At 34.0% G+C, this 20,397-nt stretch overlaps 1 protein-coding gene across 1 annotated transcript in view; it reads left to right on the top strand.

Annotated features, from left to right (window-relative positions):
* Positions 1–20,397, top strand: part of Es2 (ess-2 splicing factor homolog) — a 102,666-nt gene that overhangs the window by 7,779 nt on the left and 74,490 nt on the right. Inside the window, exon 3 of the mRNA XM_090400352.1 lies at positions 6,035–6,166. Coding sequence (XP_090256478.1) covers positions 6,035–6,166 — 132 coding nt within the window. The remainder of the gene's footprint in view (positions 1–6,034; positions 6,167–20,397) is intronic.

Genomic DNA, 20,397 nt, shown 5'->3' with positions numbered 1-20,397 from the left:
TTTCCTATTCCTTGCATCTTCTCTCCATGTCAATTTGTGCACATTTTTATTACTGACACAATGTTTTATGAACATTGTGTCAGTAATAACTAGTCCATGTACTGAGCAAAAATCCAACAGGTATTTATCATTATTATTTGGTTTGCGCTTTTCTCCAAATTTTCCCAAAATATTTTTGTGTCTCTGACAATCATTTTCTACTCCTCTATTTAGATCCCCAACAAGGACCAACTTTTCCATTTTCATTGTGTTTCTTGCTTTTCCTAAAGCCTCAAAAAATTCTTCTACCTTGGGAGACCATTCTGTGGGATCATAGGTACAAATGTCTCATTGTTCAGTTCCCCCATTCTGATATTTGACCACATCACTCTACTTGATATTGCTTGCCATTTTAGTCTCATATTTAGTGTTGAATACTATAGCTTCTCCTTATTTTCCCTGATTGTCATTGCCTGAATATAACATTTTGTATTTATTGCTTAGAAAGATCTCACCAGTGTTTGTCTTTTTTGTTTCAGTCACCCCTATTATATCGATTTGGTGCTTATCCAATTCCTCAGCTAAGTCCATTTCTTTGTCATTCAGGCTTCTTAGATTGATAGTACTGATCTTGAACTCTGGTGATATTGAGTTGGGGTGTGTTTTAGGATTTGTTCCAGTAGGTGACTTTTCGTTGTTCGCCCTGGCAAAAACAATGGAGGCATTGTTTAACTCTGCGACGTCCCAGCCGGCATGATATTCTGTCATGTTGTACCATCATTTTATATAGTGGTTTAAGATATAAAATTGGGATTTAGCCGACCAAGTACAATTTGGTTGGCTAAATCCCAAATTGTGATCCTATCCTTGTTCGTTAAGTATCTAACAGGGTGCACCATAAGAAGGTGAGGATTGGACATTAGGTTAGAAGCCATGGTTGGTTCTCCATATTCCTTTAAAGGCTATGTGGAGATCTCCTCTCAGTTCTACAGCTTTGACGCTTAAGCACTTCAATATATTTCACCTAATAGTATGTGGACGTTGTCGGGGAGTTAGGCTGTTAACTACAATCAAAAGACGAATCAAATTAATGAGTCATAAATCATGTGTATTGGCTTGTGTTTCATTCGCAGCTGAAATATATGATATTACACTATTAGACTTCAAATGAATGATTGATAGTAATTTGCATAGATTAAAAAATATTTAAAATAATTATTAATTAAAAAAACTTTTGAATAATTAATAGTGAACACTTTCCAAAACTTGGATATTGGCATACAGTCTGATCGGTTCAAGTTAAGATGATTTCTTGACATTTTGCGTTTCAAGAAAAGACAATTGATTTGAACTTGCTGGAATGAAGAAGTATTGACACTAGACACAAAGAACTTTGTGTCTAGTGTCAATAGCATGAGAAGCAAGGCCAGACTTGTCAGATTCCAAAAATGTAATATAGTCTTGATGTTCTTCAATTCTAATCAAAGCACAATGGTCAGTCTGTCCAAAATAGGAAAGATGATATGTCAGGGTACTTCATAGACACCTAGCAGAAAGAGGTAATGTATTGATGGTAGAAAGGAAGACAGTTTCTGCACTGGTTTGAAAAGGAAGCATATAGATTGAATTTGCCAGGAAAGGTTGGTCGACTGGTAGAGTCTGCTACTAATGGCTCATGCAAAAAGTTAAGCAAGTCTGAGCGCTGTTAGTCGTTGGAAGTGGTTCAATCGTTCGATGCTGCTGGCACTCTGCCGAGAATGGCCATTCTCACGTGGTTAACTTCGGCCTGTAAACTGACGTACGTCACTTCTGTTCCCTTGGGGCACATGGGGATATGACATGACATATAGATTGAATTTATGGAGAATTTTTTGCTGTTTGTTCTGAGGTTCTTTCAAGGTAGGGTATTGAAATTCTTTTTCACATTGGATTATAGTCTAGTAAACGGATGATAATTATCTTTTTTTTTTTTTTTTTTTTTTTTTTTGTAATGGTAATGTTATTGTATTGGGAAGGCCACAAAATAGAAGAAACTTCTTAACCATCAGATTTAAATATCAAAAGATTGTTGTTATGAGGAAATATGTATATAAACTGAAGTTGTTCCAAAAGACATAGTAGTGGGAATGAACAAAAAAGAGTGTGGTGACATTATAAAACAAACACCTGAGTTAAATTTTTTTTGTTTAAAAGAATGAGTAAATTGTTCATTGTTTCTGTATATTTGTGTTATTTTAGGTGCTTGTAATTGAGTTTTAAGTACTAATAATATACATGAGCAGAAACATATGAAACATGAACAAATCTTCATTATATTTCTAAAGCAAAAATATTAACACATCTCAAATGATCATTCTGTATAATTGATCATTGATTCCACTTTAACAGTGACTATGGAGATATTAGCAAATGCTTACAGAACTGAATATTGTGTGAAAGAGAATGATATTGGCAAGAGTGTTTTTATTAATAAACCTAACTGCTCTCTTCTGCTTCGGGTTAGGAAATTAAAAAAGTTCTTATGTACCATCTCCATTATAAGAACACTATTCTGTGTGATGGATTAGCTAATAAGTCTTCAGGAGAAAAGTAGTACTTGGAGTAAAATAGCAGATGTGATATGTTTTATTCTTATTAATGAAGGTAAATGTGAATTATGAGAAGAATTCTTTTGTTGCAAGAAATTGAAAAAGGAATCCAAGACATTATTATTGAGTTTTTTCTAACACTGAAGTGCACAAGGTTAGAGATCAACATTTGAGTTGGTAGAATTATTATTAACACCAGAGTGTTAGTTCAAGATTTGAAGCTAGGTCATGGGGAATACCCATTCCTTCAACATACTCCAGACGAAGGCTTCAAGTGATGTGAGATCAGGAGAACGTGAAAGGTACAGGAATTCTGTGAACCTCAAAATGAGTCTCTTAGGAAAATGTTCTGATAAATAGGCTCTAAACACATCCTGTGCAAATCCTGGGTAAATGGAACCAACACATTTTCGATGTAGTATTCACTAATCAAGGTCACAGTTAAACCACCTTCTTCAATGAATTAGTGCCCAGTTATGCCATGGCCGGAAACCACACACACCATGCAGTGACCTTCTGTCTCTGAAAAGATTTCTTTTTCTCTTGGACAAATTCAGGTCTCGAGAAACCTGAAGGTTCATCTGTTTATATGACCACTTAGATGCCTTTCGTCTAAGAACCAGTTTTATGGAGGAAGGACAGATCTTCTTAGACATTGGCAAGCACACGTGCACAGTATTCCCACCATGCAGTATGATCTGTTGCTGTTAAATATTGACCCATCTGAGTGATGTACGAAAAGACACCCAGCTTCTTGAGGATTCTCTGTAGTGACCACCTTGGTATCCCAAGTTTTACTGCTGTTTGGTGTTGACTGTGTTTCAGACACTTACTAGTTTGTGATCTCCCTGAATGCCCTTTGCATTGTGGCAGAACACTCCCGGTATGTTAGAACCTCTCAGTTAAAGCAATGATAACACTATTGCTTTGGGTAAACTAATGGAAACAATGAACAAACATGTTGTAGGCTTGGATCATTTGCTCTACCTCTGTATGAACAGAAGCAGTGCTTAACAATAAACAGCTTTTCTTCCATTGTCAACACCATTGCTACAGCTGAATGTAATGACATACAATCTACACACGTTCTTCTATTAATGTGAATGTAGTCGAATAGCATATCTCATAATGTGTGTGTGTGCTGAAGGTGGGGGGAGTCAAAGTGCAGTGCTGTTATTTTTTTTTTTGTGCCATACTGTATTTTTCATGGTATTGTCCAGAGGCACATGCTGAGTTACTTGTAGGAATTTTGACTGTGATTTCTTCTTTTCCAGGACTGTAATTTTTTAAGCCAATGTGAAGCTTTGCTTTTTAATTTTATATTTGTAGAATACAAATATCATAAAATGTTAGATAATAATAATAATAATACCTTTACTATTTACCTTTCTGGCCAAATTAATCAACTTAATCAAATATGCCATTACATCCATAAGGTTTTGTTCTGGATTTTCAATTTTTCCAATAATATTTGCATATTGAAAGTTGTTCACCTTTGATTGTTTTTAAAATTTTTGTAACTATTTTCTTTTTACTGATTCTCTTTTCTTCCTTAATGACTAAATCTTGATATTGATTGCTATTCAAATCCTCTATTTACTCTTATCCTGAACCAGTGTGGACAGTAACAATAATAATCAGTAAGACTTTTCCTGTTATGTGTTCTCTCCATGTTATAACATGGTATTAGTAATAACTCATCAATATCATGAACAGAAATATAGCAAATACTTACCATTATTATTAGCTTTACTCATATTTGGAGTATTTGATCTGCAGATATTCTCAAGACATTTCTGTATGTCTAGGATTCTGCTCATCTGTAGATTAGGTCTCCAAAAGGAACCGATTTTCCTTTTACTTTATATCAGCTTCTCTCTCTCATTAAATCACCTTCAATGAACTAGGGCCCAGTTATGCCATGGCCAGAAACCACACACCATGCAGTGACCTTCTTGCTATGAAAAGATTTCTCTTGGACAAATTCTGGTCTCAAGAAACCTGTACGTTCATCTGTTTACATGACCACTTAGATGGAAATGCCTTTCGTCCAATAACCAGAGATTATGGAGGAAGGACAGATCTTCATAGACTAATGGCTCAAATTTCTTGTGCTTCTTTCTTTCCTGCTAGAACTTTCTGTGGGACCACTCACACAAATAAATCTCATTACTCAATTTCCCTTTATGAAATTTTCCCACAACTCTACCTGAAATTGCTTTCCATTCAAAGAAGTTCATCTTCGTATTTAGCATTGAATATTATAGCTACTCATTTAAAGGTACTACTTTAGTATCTTTTCTTTATTAATAGTTCTGTCTTCAGTTCTACTGGATTGGACATTCCACTAATTGATTTTTTGCACTCTTTGTCCTGGTTCTCTGACAAAAACAGCAGGAACATTGCTTAACTGACCAGTGCCCCAGTCAGTTCTAAGCTAAGTTCACTCAGGTTTACCATGCGTGAACCTGAAAGTGATTAGCTTAGAAATTTTGGAGTGATATAATTTTTCTGTATATGCTAACAAATATTTTTTATTCAGTTTTTAAGCATAGCTTCTCTAGCATACCTTCAAGTTCACCACACTTATTCACTTAAAGTTCGGAGACTTGTGGTTGCTGTCTGTTTTTAAAATGAATGACACAGTATGTAACTATATGTACTTTCATTTTGAGCTATATTCAACTTGTTCCTTTGATTGTAAGATACATATCAGTTTAGTAATTAATTGACAAAAGTAATAGTTATTCTCTGTGTATGTGTGTGGGCATGCATGCATGCGCGTGTAAAGGACGGATCTTCATTGAATTGCTTGTAATTATAATAACTTAATTTTATAGTGAATTCCTGAAGAAGGCAATTATAGGATCAGCAAAACTAAATAGTTGAATTCATAGAAATAAAATTGCATATGGTGACATACCATGTCACTCTTAAAAGAACATTTCTAAAATTGTTCTTGTTAGGCCATTAAGCTGTGGTAAGGGATAGATGAGATAAGATTATTCTTGATTATAGTCAATGATTTTCTGATAATTTTTTATATTTCTTTAGTCTTCAAATTTGTATGTTTTAATAAAACTGAAGAAATATTTGTAGTGGTTTGGTTTGCAGTCAATAACAACAATACTAATCATGGCTACTGCATCATTAAACACCTGGGAAACTAGCAGTGGATGACTGTTGTACCTCCAGAGAACAACCTATGTTCTGTATTTTTGAATTACATTACTTATCATATTAAATGAAGCATGGTTGTAATCTGTTAATTGCATAATACTAAATCTATAATGTAACTGCATTAAATGAAATATACCTGTACTATTAAATACTAAAATATTAAATATATATTTAATAACAGTGCAATATATATTTAATAACATGAATAATTAAATAACATTTTGCTATTTAGTATGCCATTTTGTAATATTCAAAATGTATTTTTTATATTGCATTTTTTTTTCCAGATAATACACCCAGTACATTTGAGACTCCTTTGTTTGATAGGGATAGTCCTCCTCCTGTACAACAAATGAATGAAGATGATGAAAATCAGGAACCACAAGATGAATCAGAAACAAGTGCCTGCAAATCAAGAGGTAGGTATTTTGTGTAGAGATAAATTAAGAGGAAAATACAGTAGTCATAATATAACCACAATCAACCCCAGAATCATTATAATCGATTCCTAATATTTATCCTCAAGGGATATTACATTATACCATGATAGCAATAAATAATCAAGATTACTTTATTCCAAGCTTTCTGTCAACAGTTTTATTCTAATTCTAAATTAATCCATTTATTTATTAGGTCTATGTTGTTTTAAAATGACACCTGCTTTGCTTCTCCCAACCTGTCCTCTCTCATTCTGTTTAAGTGCAGGGGTGTGCCAGTAGTGTCTGGCACCTGTGTGCAAAACTTTAGTTGGTGCCCCTATACCCCCCCCCCCCCCCAATAAAAATCACTTTATAAAAATTTTTATAAAAATATTTTTATCAGTGAGTAAAAATGAAATATATTAATTATATGTTTATTGAACAAAAAGCTGAAATTACAAAAAAATGTATAAAAAACAATAAACATACAAGAGGGTACAAAAACAACAAAAATAATTTGGAAAAAAATAAAGTAATTTATGTTATTTAGCAAGAAAATCATTTGCGAATTGCTCCTTATATAGTTTTACATAAATTAACAGATAAACTTACAGTTTTATAAAAACAGAAATATTAAATATTTTTTGGTACAAAATTAAACTAACTATATTTTATTTGGCAAGAAAATCACCTTGTCATTTGTACTTTGTATAGGTATAAATAAGAAAGAGATAAACTTACAAGTATATAAAATAGGAACATATTAAACATTATTGGGTAAAGAAATAGGTAAATAAATATTTAAACAGAAAGAAAAATCACTTAGTGAATTGAACTTTTCTAGTTTTCATTAATGAAAATTCTCGAATAATATCATGTATATCAAGTTGATCCAAAATATCTGACTCTATTGATATAATGGCAAGATTTGAAAGTCTGTCTTGCACCATTGTGGAGCGCAAGTAGTTTTTAATAATTTTAAGTTTAGAAAAGGACTGTTCCACAGATGCAACAGATACCGGTAAACAGTGCTTTTTTTCTTGTGTAATACACCTGAACGACGTTCTGGCACCTATTTTTTTTTTACAGTTTTTTCAAAAGTAATTTTTGAAATAATGTTCACATGTACATAACATGCATGCGCACACCATTAGCATCTACGTTTGTGGCTGTATGGACATGTGATTGACAACATGCGAAAGATTTTTGGTAAAACACTTATTTATCTAAAAAATATCTTTATTGAATTGACGTAAATTTAAAGTCATTATTTTCATATCTTTCTGGCATTTTTTTTTTACTTTTTAGTGTAAAAGTCTGACCCCAAGTTTGAAAATGAAAAATATTTCCAGTTACTTCTCAACCACCAGTCACATTAATAAAAAGCCCAGAATAATAACAGACACAACGTCAAAAAATATGGAAATAATGGTGCCAGTTGATGTCTTCGAATCATCTCAAGCTAATCTTGAGGAGCAAGGCCAAACTGAAAATGACTGGCTGAATTGCTGGATATTAGATCAAAAAAATGATTTTTGCTCGAAAAATGAATGGATGTATATTTTCAAAAAGAAACTTGGCTGTACACCTTGCAGAAAAGTTAGAACTCTTGGAATTGAAACAAAGGAATGAAAATTTCCAAAGAAGGGTCCAACAATGAGATTACATATTCTGGCAAAGATAGGAAGCTACAGATGAGCTCACTTCAAAAAAAAATGTTTTTTTTTTTTTTTTTTGAAGCGATCACAGAGAATCTGCTGCACACAAAGCAGTGTTAAAAATTGTTCCTGAAGCTGAAAAAAAGACCCTTGAAAAGGTTTTTTTAAAATCATTATCTTGTGAAAAAGAAATAACCGCAAACATTTTTTGAACTGCATATGAAGTAGCAAAGGAAAACCAATCATTCCATAATTTTGAAAGTGAAATTGATCTGCAAGAACTGAACGGAATTGAAATGGGTCGTATTCTTCATTCAACAAATGCATGTATTAATATTGTGAATCATGTAAATGAAGAAATGAGAAAAAATGTGTTTAAAGAAATCGTTCAATCCAAAAATATAATTTCATTGATAATTGATGAATCAACAACAACAAGCAATAAAACCACTCTCATAGTGTATATTCAATGCTGTATTGAAGGTGTTGGAATTAATTCACCGGTTAATTTATTTTTGGACTTGATCGAACTTGAAAACGTAACGGCAAAAAGTGCATTTGATTCCTTACTCCAGTGTCTTAACTATTATGGGATGACAGAAGATTATTTAAAAAAATATTTAGTTTCTCTAGCATGCGATGCCGCTGCTGTAATGTTAGGGTGTAAAAGTGGAGTGAAAAAATTGCTGTCAGAAAAATTTCCTTCTGTTATAGTTTGGCATTGTGCTAATCACAGACTAGAATTATCAGTAAGTGATGCTGTAAAGGAAATTTCAGGAATCAATAGATTCAAATCATTTATTGATAAACTTTATATCCTATACAAAGCCAAAGAACAGTAGAGAGTTGCATTTATGTGCAGAATCACTAGAGGTTGAGCTGCTGAAAATTGGAAGAATTTTAAGTACTCGATGGGTGTCATCTAGTTTCCATTCAGTTTTGGCTGTGTGGAATAATTTTGAATCTCTAGTGCATCATTTTGAAGATTCGATGCATGATCCTAGGAGAGATAAAAATGTATTTATGATGGCTTAAGAAGAAAAATAACATCTACAGACTTTTTATTGGATCTAGGATTGATGTGTGATGCTCCCCAAGAATTGTCTGAATTAAGTTTGGACCTGCATGTCAGTGACATGAACCTTTACAAGGTAAATCAAAAAATAAATGCACTTGTACAAGTTTTTGAAGAAAGAAGACAGAATTTTGAACCCTATTATAGATGTGCTGCAGCTGCTGTATGTGTTCTGCGCTTTTGTGGAGTTTTACTTCACAAAAAAGCTCCAAAAAATAATCCTCCTATTGACCAAAAAACATTTTATACCAAATTGAAAGAGTCAATTGAAAAAAGGTTGCTTGATAGCGATGATGTTGAGCTAGCACTTTGGGCTCGCATGCTTGACCGAAAACATTGGCCTGACGATATTGATGCTCAGCTAACATTCGGAGAGACGGAAATTAGAAATTTGTCAATCAGACTGCAACTAAATGAAAGGGAAATGATTCGTGGATTCTGTGAATACATTCTCAATAAGACATACCCAGAAAAACTTTTGCATTTGGTACATGCTATGAATACCATTCCCATTTCATCAAGTGAATGTGAATGCGGATTTTCGCAGATGAATTTAATTATCACCCCAACAAGAGCTTCGTTGAAGACTAAAAGAGTTTCGGCACTTTTATTCATCAAACTCGTTGGACCACCTCTAAGACTTTTCGATCCTTCAAAGTATGTCGATCTGTGGTTACTTAGAGGATAACATTCAGCCTTAGATATTAAGAGCAAAGAAAGGAGTCGAGACAATTTGTTCGACGAGAATTGGACAAAACTTTGGAAAACACTATGAACTTCTCTTAAATTATATAATATTTTTACAAATTTACTTTTATATTTGGTCTTTGGTTGGATATTTTAATTTGTTTAATTTTACATTTGATCATGTCTAAAATAAAAAATACTGAAGATAAATTATATTTAATTCATTTATGCGACTCCATGACAGCAACAGCTGCTTTATATTTCATTTAAATTAAGATTTGAATATAATTTTCTTTAATAAAAAACTTAACAAGATGTGAGTTCCGGCACCTTTTTTTCTAGAAAAAAAAGCACTGCCGGTAAAGACAAAAGAATCCGAAGAGTAATTGTAAAGTTTGGATAAACTGTGATTAAGTCATTTGAATAAATATACTGAATTATCTGATATATATCGTTTTTAAAATTAGAAATAAATGGTTGATGGTGTAAAATTTCTTCGCATAAATCGTCTGAGTCAATGTCTGAATGATTCTCATGTGTTAATTTTTGTTGTAACTTTTTACAGCATAATAAATATTCTTTATTTTTATAATATTAATAAAAAAAAAAACTTAGTACAAAACACAATTTTTACAATGAATATTCCATGTATAAATTTACTAACTTAAATAAAAATTAATCATCATCATCATCATCATCATATTCCTGCCATGTACCCTCAAGGGGTGTACAGGATATGACAGTACTACATGAAAAAATTACATCATTACTAACTTCCTATCTACAATTTTCCTCCAAATCAGTCTGTTACTTGTCAAGACTCCAACATTATCAGATCTTATATTTCTATCATCTAAGGCACTTTGTACCGTATCAATCCACCTATATCTTGGTCTTCCTCTGGGTCGTTTTCCTGCCAACCTGGCAGAGAACACTTGTTTTGCTAATCTTTCCTCTCCCATTCTATTTAAGTGACCATACCACCTGAGATTAGCTCTGCTAATGCATTCCTGGATGCTGACAATGTCAAGTTCTTTCCTAATATCCTCATTTTTAATATGATATTGCCATTGATGCCATCTGTTCATGCCTCTAATCTTTCTCAGGACTCTCATATCTGCAGTCTCTAGTCTTTGGTCAAGTGTTTTACTTCTGACCCAGCTCTCAGATCCATAAGTTAAAACTGGTTTGAACACTGTCTTGTATACAGCTAATTTAGTGTTCTGACTAATTTCTCTTTTATTCCATATGAATTTATTCAGTTGACTTCCCACCATACCAGCTTTGTTGATTCTGTTGTCTATTTCTATATTTAATTTACCATCTTCAGTAAAAATCGTGCCTAAGTAGCTGAAATGTTTTACTTGTTCCACAGGTTCTCCATTCACAACACAGTTGACATTTTCAATGATTCTGCCTATTTTCATTGTCTTTGTCTTTTTGTTGCTGACCTTCATACCATATCTATTACAACAGCAATTGAATTTAGTCAGAGAATCTTGCAGACTTGTAGCGGATTTATTTAGAAGTATAACATCATCCATATAAAGCAAACAGCTGACATTAACATCTCCAATTTTGATATCATGTTTAATACCACTTTTCTTCATAATGTGATCCATATAGATAATGAATAACAGAGGGGATAATGTACATCCTTGTCTCACACCAGATTTAACATTAAACTATCTTCCTGTACTTCCTTCAATTCTAACTGCTGACTTACAACTCAAATAAAGACTAAGTATTGCTTGATATAATGCCCCATTGACACCATATAACTGTAGCGTATTGAATAGCTTCTCTCTTGGCACCTTGTCATATGCCTTTTCCAAATCGACAAAACTTAAATACAGATCTTTGTTATATTCCCATGCTTTCTTGACTATTTGTCGTAAAGTGAAGATCTGATCCTGACAGCCTCTGTTTGGCCTGAATCCAGCTTGTTCTTCACCAAGCTTTTCTTCCACAATTCTTCTCAACCGTTTCTCAAGTATACTTGCATAGATCTTGCCAGGAACACTCAGTAGGGAAATACCTCTGTAATTCTCACATGCAGTTTTATTTCCCTTTTTATATATGGGTACTATGAGAGCTCTACTCCACTCATCGGGAATTCTTTCCTCTGTCCAGGCTTTCTGAACTATGCAGTGCAGCCACTGTAAGACTTTTATACCACCATACTTCAGCATTTCTGGTCGAATATCATCTACTCCTGCTGCCTTTCCACATTTCAAGCCTTTGATGGCTTTTTCTACTTCAAGTATGGATATGTATTCCTGACTGCATGCCTGGTCAGTGCTTTTTATCACTGTGCTGTCATCACTGCTTGTTTCGTTTAGCAGTTTTTCAAAGTAATTACTCCATACTTCAAGGATATCTTTTTCTCCTGTTTTCATGTCACCTTTATCATCTCTAACTCCTTTTACAGCACTCTTTCCTCCATTTCTAAGCTTCTTCAACAACCTCCAGAATATTTTGCCACCTTCTTGATATTTATTTTCTATATTCTTGCCAAAGTCCTCCCATGACTTTTGTTTAGCTAGTTTTACACACTGTTTAGCTTTCTTACATTTGTCTCTGTATTCTGTAAGAGTAAAAGCTGACTTATTTGCCTGGAACTTTTGATATGCTTTCTTCTTTTCCTTCACTGCCTCTTTAACTTCCTGTGTCCACCAGGGAGTTCTGATTTTTTTATCCTTGCACACAACCTCACCACATGCCTCTCTGGCAGAATCAATCAGTGTTTTCTTCAGAGTTTGCCACTGAAATCTCCAAGGTTTGATTCCTGTTCTCAAACTCTTTCATTTTCTTTTCAATAATCTTTCTGTATTTTAGTCTACAGTTCACATCTGAGAGCTGCTCAAATTTTATTCGCTTTAAAACTTTCTTACATGTTATTCTTTTCAATATGAAATTCAGTTTTATCCTGCTCAAGACTAAATAGTGATCACTTCCAATTTCAAATCCTCTGTACACTCTGGTGTCCTGCACCAGGGAGAAAACATCACTATCAACAATAACATAGTCAATGAGACTTTTCTTATTCTTAGCCTCTTCTCTCCATGTGAATTTGTGCACATTTTTATGTTGGAACATGGTGTTAGTAATAACCAGTCCATGTCCTGAGCAGAAATCCAACAGATATTTGCCATTATTATTAGCTTTTCTCCAAATTTTCCCAAAATATTATTGTATGTCTCACAATCATTTCCTACTCTGCTATTTAGATCCCCAACAAGGACCAACTTTTCCTTTTTCATTGTGTCAGTTGCTTTTTCTAAAGCATCAAAAAATTGCTCCACTTCTACCTTAGTAGAACCTTCTGTGGGACCATAGGCACAAATAAGTCTCATTGTCCAGTTCCCCATTCTCATATTTGCCCACATCACTCTACTTGATACTGACTGCCATTCAAGAAGATTAGCCTCGTATTTTGTGTTGAATACTATGGCTACTCCTTCTTTTCCTTGATTGTCATTGCCTGAATATAACAATTTGTATTTATTGCTCAGAAAGATCTCACCAGTTTTGGTCTTTTTTGTTTCAGTCACCCCTATTATGTCGATCTGGTTACTTATCTAATTCCTCAGCTAGCTCCATTTCTTTGCCATTCAGGCTTCTTACGTTGATAGTAACGATCTTTAACTCTGGCGATGTTGAGTTGGGGTTTGTTTTCAGATTTGTTCCAGTAGCTGACTTTTCGCTGTTTGCCCTGGTTCCCTGGCGATAACAACGGGGGCCTTGTTGTTGAACTGGGCGACGCCCCAGCCGGCATGAAATTTTGTCATGTTGTACCATCATTTTTCATTTTGGTTTAACCAATAAGAATACAATTTGGTCGGCTAAATCCCAAATTGCCAGCTCATCCTTGTTTGTTCAGTATCAAAGTAGATACCCAACTGGGTGCACCACAAGAAGGTGAGGATTGGACATTAGGTCAGAACCCCTGGTCGGTTCTTCGCATTCCTTTAAAGGCTATGTGGAGGTCTCCTCTCAGTTATACAGCTTTGACCCTTAAGCACCCCTATTTTAATATTAATAAAAATTAATATTAAAAGAAAATGTCTAATTATTAAAAATATATATATTAATTTCTTTAGCGAAATATCTAAAAGTGCGATAATTTAATTTTTTCATGACAGTTTAACAAAATTAAAAAATAAGAAATATATTACGTTAAATGTACGAGAAAAGAATGAATAACTTACCTAGTTCAAATTCAAATTTACTTCTTGTTCTTGTTATTATGTTATTATTGATGCTCTGCACTTTACTCTCCTATGTCTAATTACCAAAACTTACAAATGATTCCTTTTTAATTAATGATACGATAGAGTGCATACACTGTAACAGCAGAATATAGAATAAAGTTAAAAACTTCAACAGATTACATATGTTTAGAGCAAATGCGAGTTTGAACAAGATTAAACAAATTCAAACGCGCATATCCTGTAAACAGTAAATTCATGCAAGTTCAAGTTTTTCCTTGTTTACGCTAAACTACTTGATAGAACTAGGATCAGAATAAAATAAGATCTTAAGGAATAATTACAAATAAGTGATTATAAATAATTTGTTTAAGACAAATCTATAAAATATAATTAAAATTTAAACAAAAATGTAATTTATTTTGATATAATTAATGAATAATTTTTTTTTAAGTATTTCCTCCTTGCCTGAAATCTTTGGTGCCTTTACTATCCTGGCTCCTGTGTGCATCGCACATATTGCACACTGTGCTGGCGCACCCCTGTTGTTGTGTCCCTATCTCTAATATAATTACTCTTTTAGTCTTTTATTCAAATTCTCATTTAACTCTTTCTGAGGTATCACATGGTATCCCTGTATAACAATGGAATTGCCTCAGAGTATCTGAGATCAACCTCTCGTAAAACACTAAGAAATTTATTTTTTTTGCTGTGCCACTTAGCGCTTTTACATTAAATAATAATATCAATCAAGAGGCAATCTCTAGATAGTATTTAAGTGATACCTTGACCTTTGCAGACGTAACCAAAATCTCTTCCCGCAGTGCATCGGATTCCAAAATCACAGATAGACTTAATTGTATTCAAAAGCAAGGTTTATTAGATACTATAATTATATACATACAGTACATGTAAACTTAAATCTCAATCTAAGAAAGTTCCTGACAATCAGGTTAACATTAAAACATTCCAATATCACTCAGGATACTCAGACTGACTATTGTTAATTTTACAGTATAAATCTTATCAACATTAAAACATAACAAAATATTATGCATAACAATCTCAATAATTCTTTTCTAATTCAGTTTCAATCAAACCACTCAAAATAGCATCTATATCTTTTGCAATCTTGTCATTAATAGCAATTCTTTACTCTGAACTTTATCATACCCTCTTTAAACATATAACATAATTCGATCAGAGTAGGAGACAGTAAATATACGAAAATTATTAATGTTCCTTCTTTAGATTCACAGCGCGGTACAAATCCTTTCATTCATAGTTAACAAATACTATAAAGTCAACTTATCTATCTTGAACTACATCACATTAAGAGGTCCTCAGAAATCTGTCTCTCCTTAATCGAAATATCCATGGGTTCCTATCTGGCTTTCTGTGGGCGGCCTGGCTTACTCTTTATGCGGAGATACGACTTTCTGGTTCCAGCGATGCCTCTATCAAAACCCTCCGGAATGGAGGCACTACCACCCTTCACCCGCTCACGACACTGTGAGACCAACACCAGGAGATCAGGAACAAAAAGCCTCGTGTGGGGGGTACTTGACCCTTATATTTCGCCTTGGTTCCGAGTGATTCTCACACTCCATGATGTCCACCTAGCGCTTTCATGTAGGTCGACATCACAGTGTAGCTTTCTTTGCTACATTTCTCTTACGCTGTCGGTACGCGAATGCCTGGGGAAAAACCGCTCCCCTCGCATTACTGCTTCCTGACCTTTGGATTTACATCCCCTTTACAATTTGTGCAAATCATTCTATAACTTCTAGTACTTATTGCTCTAACAAAATGTTAAATGTTTACACTTCTACTATTATTTATACAACTAGTGAGTGGTCCCTTGTTGAAATATTATATAAATAACTATTTGTTTTCTTTTAGTTTGAAATATTTGATATCTAGCAGTATTTTGATACCTAGAGACAAACACGTTATAATGTTTCTTATTGTGTGTTCACTCTGTTATACAATGATAAGATGAAATATCTCATGTTCCAACTTATCAGGGTATAACACTGTTTAAGTGATATATATGAACTTTCTGCTCACCTATTCTTGAATGCTAATAAGATCAAGTTCTTTTCTAATATTTTCATTTTGATATAATTCTGCCATTTGTTCACTTCTGTAATATTTGTAATATTCCTTTATATCTTTGATCTGATAAAACAGTTAATCAAAGCTGATTAACTGTTTCTTTGTGGTTTCAATGATTCTTTCATTGATGTGTCTATTCACTATTCTAATTATGCCCACAACCTGTAGTCTCTTTGATCAGTTGTTTTATTTGTAACCTAACTCTCAGATCCATAAGTTAAAATTAGTTAATAATATTAACCAATTTTAACCAATCATGAATAGTCACATCCTGATTATATCAAGAAGGTAGTATACTCTTTTTTGTGAGATTCTGAAGTCTCTTTGAAATCTTACTGAAGGCAGCTTCAGTAAGAACAAACCTTTAACATTAAAGAGTTTAATTGACTAAGTCAGATAATTCTACATGTAATTTCACTAAGTTATATAATAAGAAGCATAACTTATTTATATATATGCAAATCTTCTGCAATAATACTATATGCATTACAAGTTTAACGTATTCTTCAACAAATATTTTCCCTTCTGTTTATTCTGCTATCTCTGTTGTCTTACTTTGACAAAGTATCTGCACTTCTATTCATCATATAAATTTGTGTATGTATATTAAAAGACAGGAGTGTCTTTTAATATACATACTATTCTTGTTTTTCAATATACAGTAGCCCCTCCCCCTGTATCTGCGGTTTGAAAAAAGCACACGAAATGGTAGAGTTCCACACACTGGTTGAAACATGTATACGTGCAGGCTGAAAACTTGATCGAAACACGCCAGTTTTGCTAGGCGCATGGACTTAAACGTGTGTGTTTGTTCATGTTTAGTTTTACTTGAATTGTCGAAGAAAGCAGTCAATTGTCTGTCATTGCAATTAAAAATTGCATTTAAATTCAAGCAAATAAATTGTGAAAAATTTTAAAATGACTTCAAAACTGAAGAGAAGACGTGAAGTACTCAGTATTAGTGAAAAATCAAAGATCATCAATATGATTGAAGTAGGAAAAAAAAAGTTCAATTACAACCGTTGCCAAGATCTATAATAAAAATGAATCTTTGATACGTGAAGTGTTGAAGAACAAAGAAAAAATTCGTGCCAATCTTTTCATTGCCCCCAAATCTGCAAAAGTTACGGGTACAGTGTGCGATAAGGCTTTACTCAAGGTAGAGAAAGCTTTGAATCTGTGGGTGGAAGACATGACAAGAAAAAGGATTCCTATTGACGGTAACATGTTACAACAAAAAGCATTGATACTATATGAAGAATGCGACTGCAAGAAGAAACAGAAGAGGAAGAAAAGTCATTTACAGCAAGCCAGGGCTGGTTGCATAGATTCAAAACTAGGTTTTATCTAAAAAAACATAAAAATTATGGGAGAATCTGCATTGGCTGATTAGAAAGCTGCTGCATTGTTCCCAGCAGAATTTTAAAAGATTATTGCAGAGAAAGGTTATCATTCTAAGCAAGTTTTTAATTGTGATGAAACCGGCCTCGTTTGGAAGAAAATGCTCCAACGGACCTACATCACATAAAACTGTGAAGCAAGCACCAGGCTTTAAAGCATTGAAGGACAGATTGACGCTGGTACTTTATGGCAACGCAGCTGGTCATATAATTAAACTTGGCCTTGTTTACCGAGCACAGAATCCACGTGCCCTTAAAAACAAGAACAAAAGTTGTCTGTGTTTTTTGGCAATCAAATCAGAAAGCGTGGTCATGGCCGTGTTATTTACGGAATGGTTCCATCGATGTTTTATTCTGGAGGTGAAAAAATACTTGGGGAGGGAAGGATTACCATTTAAAGTTTTATTTATAATAGACAATGCTCCAAGCCTGTGTAGCTCAGTGGATGTGGCGTTTGCACACCACAGCGCTTGACCGTACGAAGGAAGACTTGGTTTCGAATCTAGTAGCCAATTTAGAAGAAATTTTTTTAAGCCTTTTTTCAACCTGTTCCCGAGTTAGTCGATCTCTGGCACAGGAAAGTGGGTTTTTTCTCCTGGAAACTTGGGCTTTTCGTCCTGTAAACTCAAGAAAATCGACCATAGAACCCACATTATTTCAGACATTAAATACGAGTGTTAGGGACCACAAGATGGCGGCACTTGTTGAGCCGTCTCTCTTCACTGCGTGCCGCTTAATTAGTGATATTTTTGGGTCAGCTATCTCTGATTGGGTACCAGTGGAGATTGAACTGTCCACTCAGTCTCCAAAAGTTAGATAGAGCTAAAAACAGTCTCGCCTACTCCCTATATATGGGAATAAAAAGGCGTTAGATGGTTTTTTTTTTAGACAATGCTCCAGGGCACCCTGAGGAACTAGTCACCGAAGATGAAAATGTTCAAGTGGTTTTCTTCCTACCTAATACGACCTCATTGCTTCAGCCACTCGATCAAGGTGTCATTAGATGCTTCAAAGCCTCATATGCTCAGCTGGTTTTCGATTGCAATGGTTGAGGATTCTGCTGGTGATGGAGTCATGGAATGCTGGAAATCATTCCCAATTGCAGATGCAATTGTCATTCATCAAGGGAACAATGGACGAATTGAAACCAGAAACGGTAACTGCATGATAGAAGAATTTGTGGAGTGATGCCATTCATAATTCCCAAGACGCCTCTGATATTAATTCACAGATAACAACAATAATTAACACAGCACGGAAAATAGGTGGAGAGGGATTTGACAATGTGACAGAATTGAATGATGACATAGATGGACATTGTGAGGTGCTCGCTAATGAGGAGTTGAAAGATCTTGCCAAATCTTCTACAGAAGAAGATGAGGATGAAAGTGAACATGAACCACCAGCGTGGACACTTGAAAAATTTGCCGCAATATTTCGAATGGCTCAAACATTAAAGGAACAGATAATGAATTATGATTCAATGATGGAGCGCAACATAAAAATTACTTGCACAATAACAGAAGCTTTGGAACCTTTGTAGAACCTGTTTACTGAATTGAAGTGAAAAAAAACAGCAGCTTCTAATAACAATGTTTTTTTAAAAAAGTCAACAGAGCTTCTATTATCGATGATCCTCAGCCGTCCACATCATTTGCTCAGTAGGCAAGCAAGCAACCGACTGCCAAAGATTCAGAAGATGAATAAATATGTAGCTGAACACAATGAGGTGTTCTGAACTCAGTTTATTCCTCCTAATAAGAATAAGAATAAAAATGTTATTAAAATGTTAAGATTTTATTAACAATTACATTTTCATTAGCATATTTTCTCATTTTGTTCTACATAATTATCATGTGGGTTAAATTTTATTTGTCTAAAGACGAAGTTTTATTGAATGAGGCTATTTTTTTGGTTTGCCACTTCACCTGTACTACTCAGGGGTGCTTTCTACTGCATTTAGGCATACAATTCATTGCTCCTCGTAGATTCTAAAGATGTAAAAATTGTTTCATGATAATTTTAAATAAATATATAATATTATTATTGAGGAGCAATGGAATGTGTGCCCAAATGCAGTAGATAGCATCCCCGGATAGTATGGGGGGAGTGGTAGTCTAGAAATTACCTCATTTAATAAAAAAAAAATTTTTATTATTATTTATTTAGCCATACAATTTATTGAATACATTATATATTAAGTACATAACATATTCACTAAAGAACCCTACAGTCCTAGCGCGTGAGACTAAGTCAATTTACTAATAATTTCCTGCTTCAATTTTGCTATATATGTGCAAAAATCTGGGTCTCACTAGTGGTTTGCTACTATCCGTGGTTTCAGGTATCCACGGAAGACAATGGAACCAAATCCCACAGATACGGGGGGCCTACTGTACTTTGAAAAACAAGAATTGTTCACAAAAGCACTTCCTTCTTTCATTGCTGCTCTGTTGTTACAGTCTTGTGTGTTGTCTTCCATTGACATACAATCTTCCTTAATAACACTTTCATTTCATGCATTATAAAGATACTTGTCACTTCAGACTAACAAAATGTCAGCACATGTGAAGAGTCTGCTACTATATGTTGAATAGACCATCACCATTTGACTGAGTTCTACTCATTTTAATTATAGTAGAACTCAGTCACAGGAATGTTCAGCTCCTCTGACTGGATTCTAACACATTTAATGCCACCTTTCTTCATCATGTGATCCATAATAATCATGGCTTGACAGACGTACTCATTCACTCTTCTTTTGCTAGTAGATTTTCCACCTGGTGAGCAGCTATAGATTGGACAAAATAGAATATTTTTTATTTAGTAAGAAATAACTTTCTACTCATGATCTTTTTAACTTTAAAAATATGCATGCAATACTACTGATCAGTTTGTGAAACTCCTCTTGACTTATTGATACATACGAAAAAAATCAGGGGTCTTGGGTGAGTAAATTTTTTACTTGGCAAGTAGAGTTTTGCATAATTTGTTGAGCTGTTTATATATATAGGTCTATTACTTTTCTCTGCTGTGACACTTGCTGTTTCTCTCATTAAGTCACTTTACTGTTCTTATCTTT

The sequence above is a fragment of the Typopeltis vanoorti genome, chromosome 11 (assembly GCF_054136105.1).
Source record: "Typopeltis vanoorti isolate ZY-2024b chromosome 11, IOZ_Tvanoo_1.0, whole genome shotgun sequence".
NCBI classification, from domain to species: domain Eukaryota; kingdom Metazoa; phylum Arthropoda; class Arachnida; order Uropygi; family Thelyphonidae; genus Typopeltis; species Typopeltis vanoorti.
This window is presented reverse-complemented; position numbering and strand designations above follow the sequence as displayed.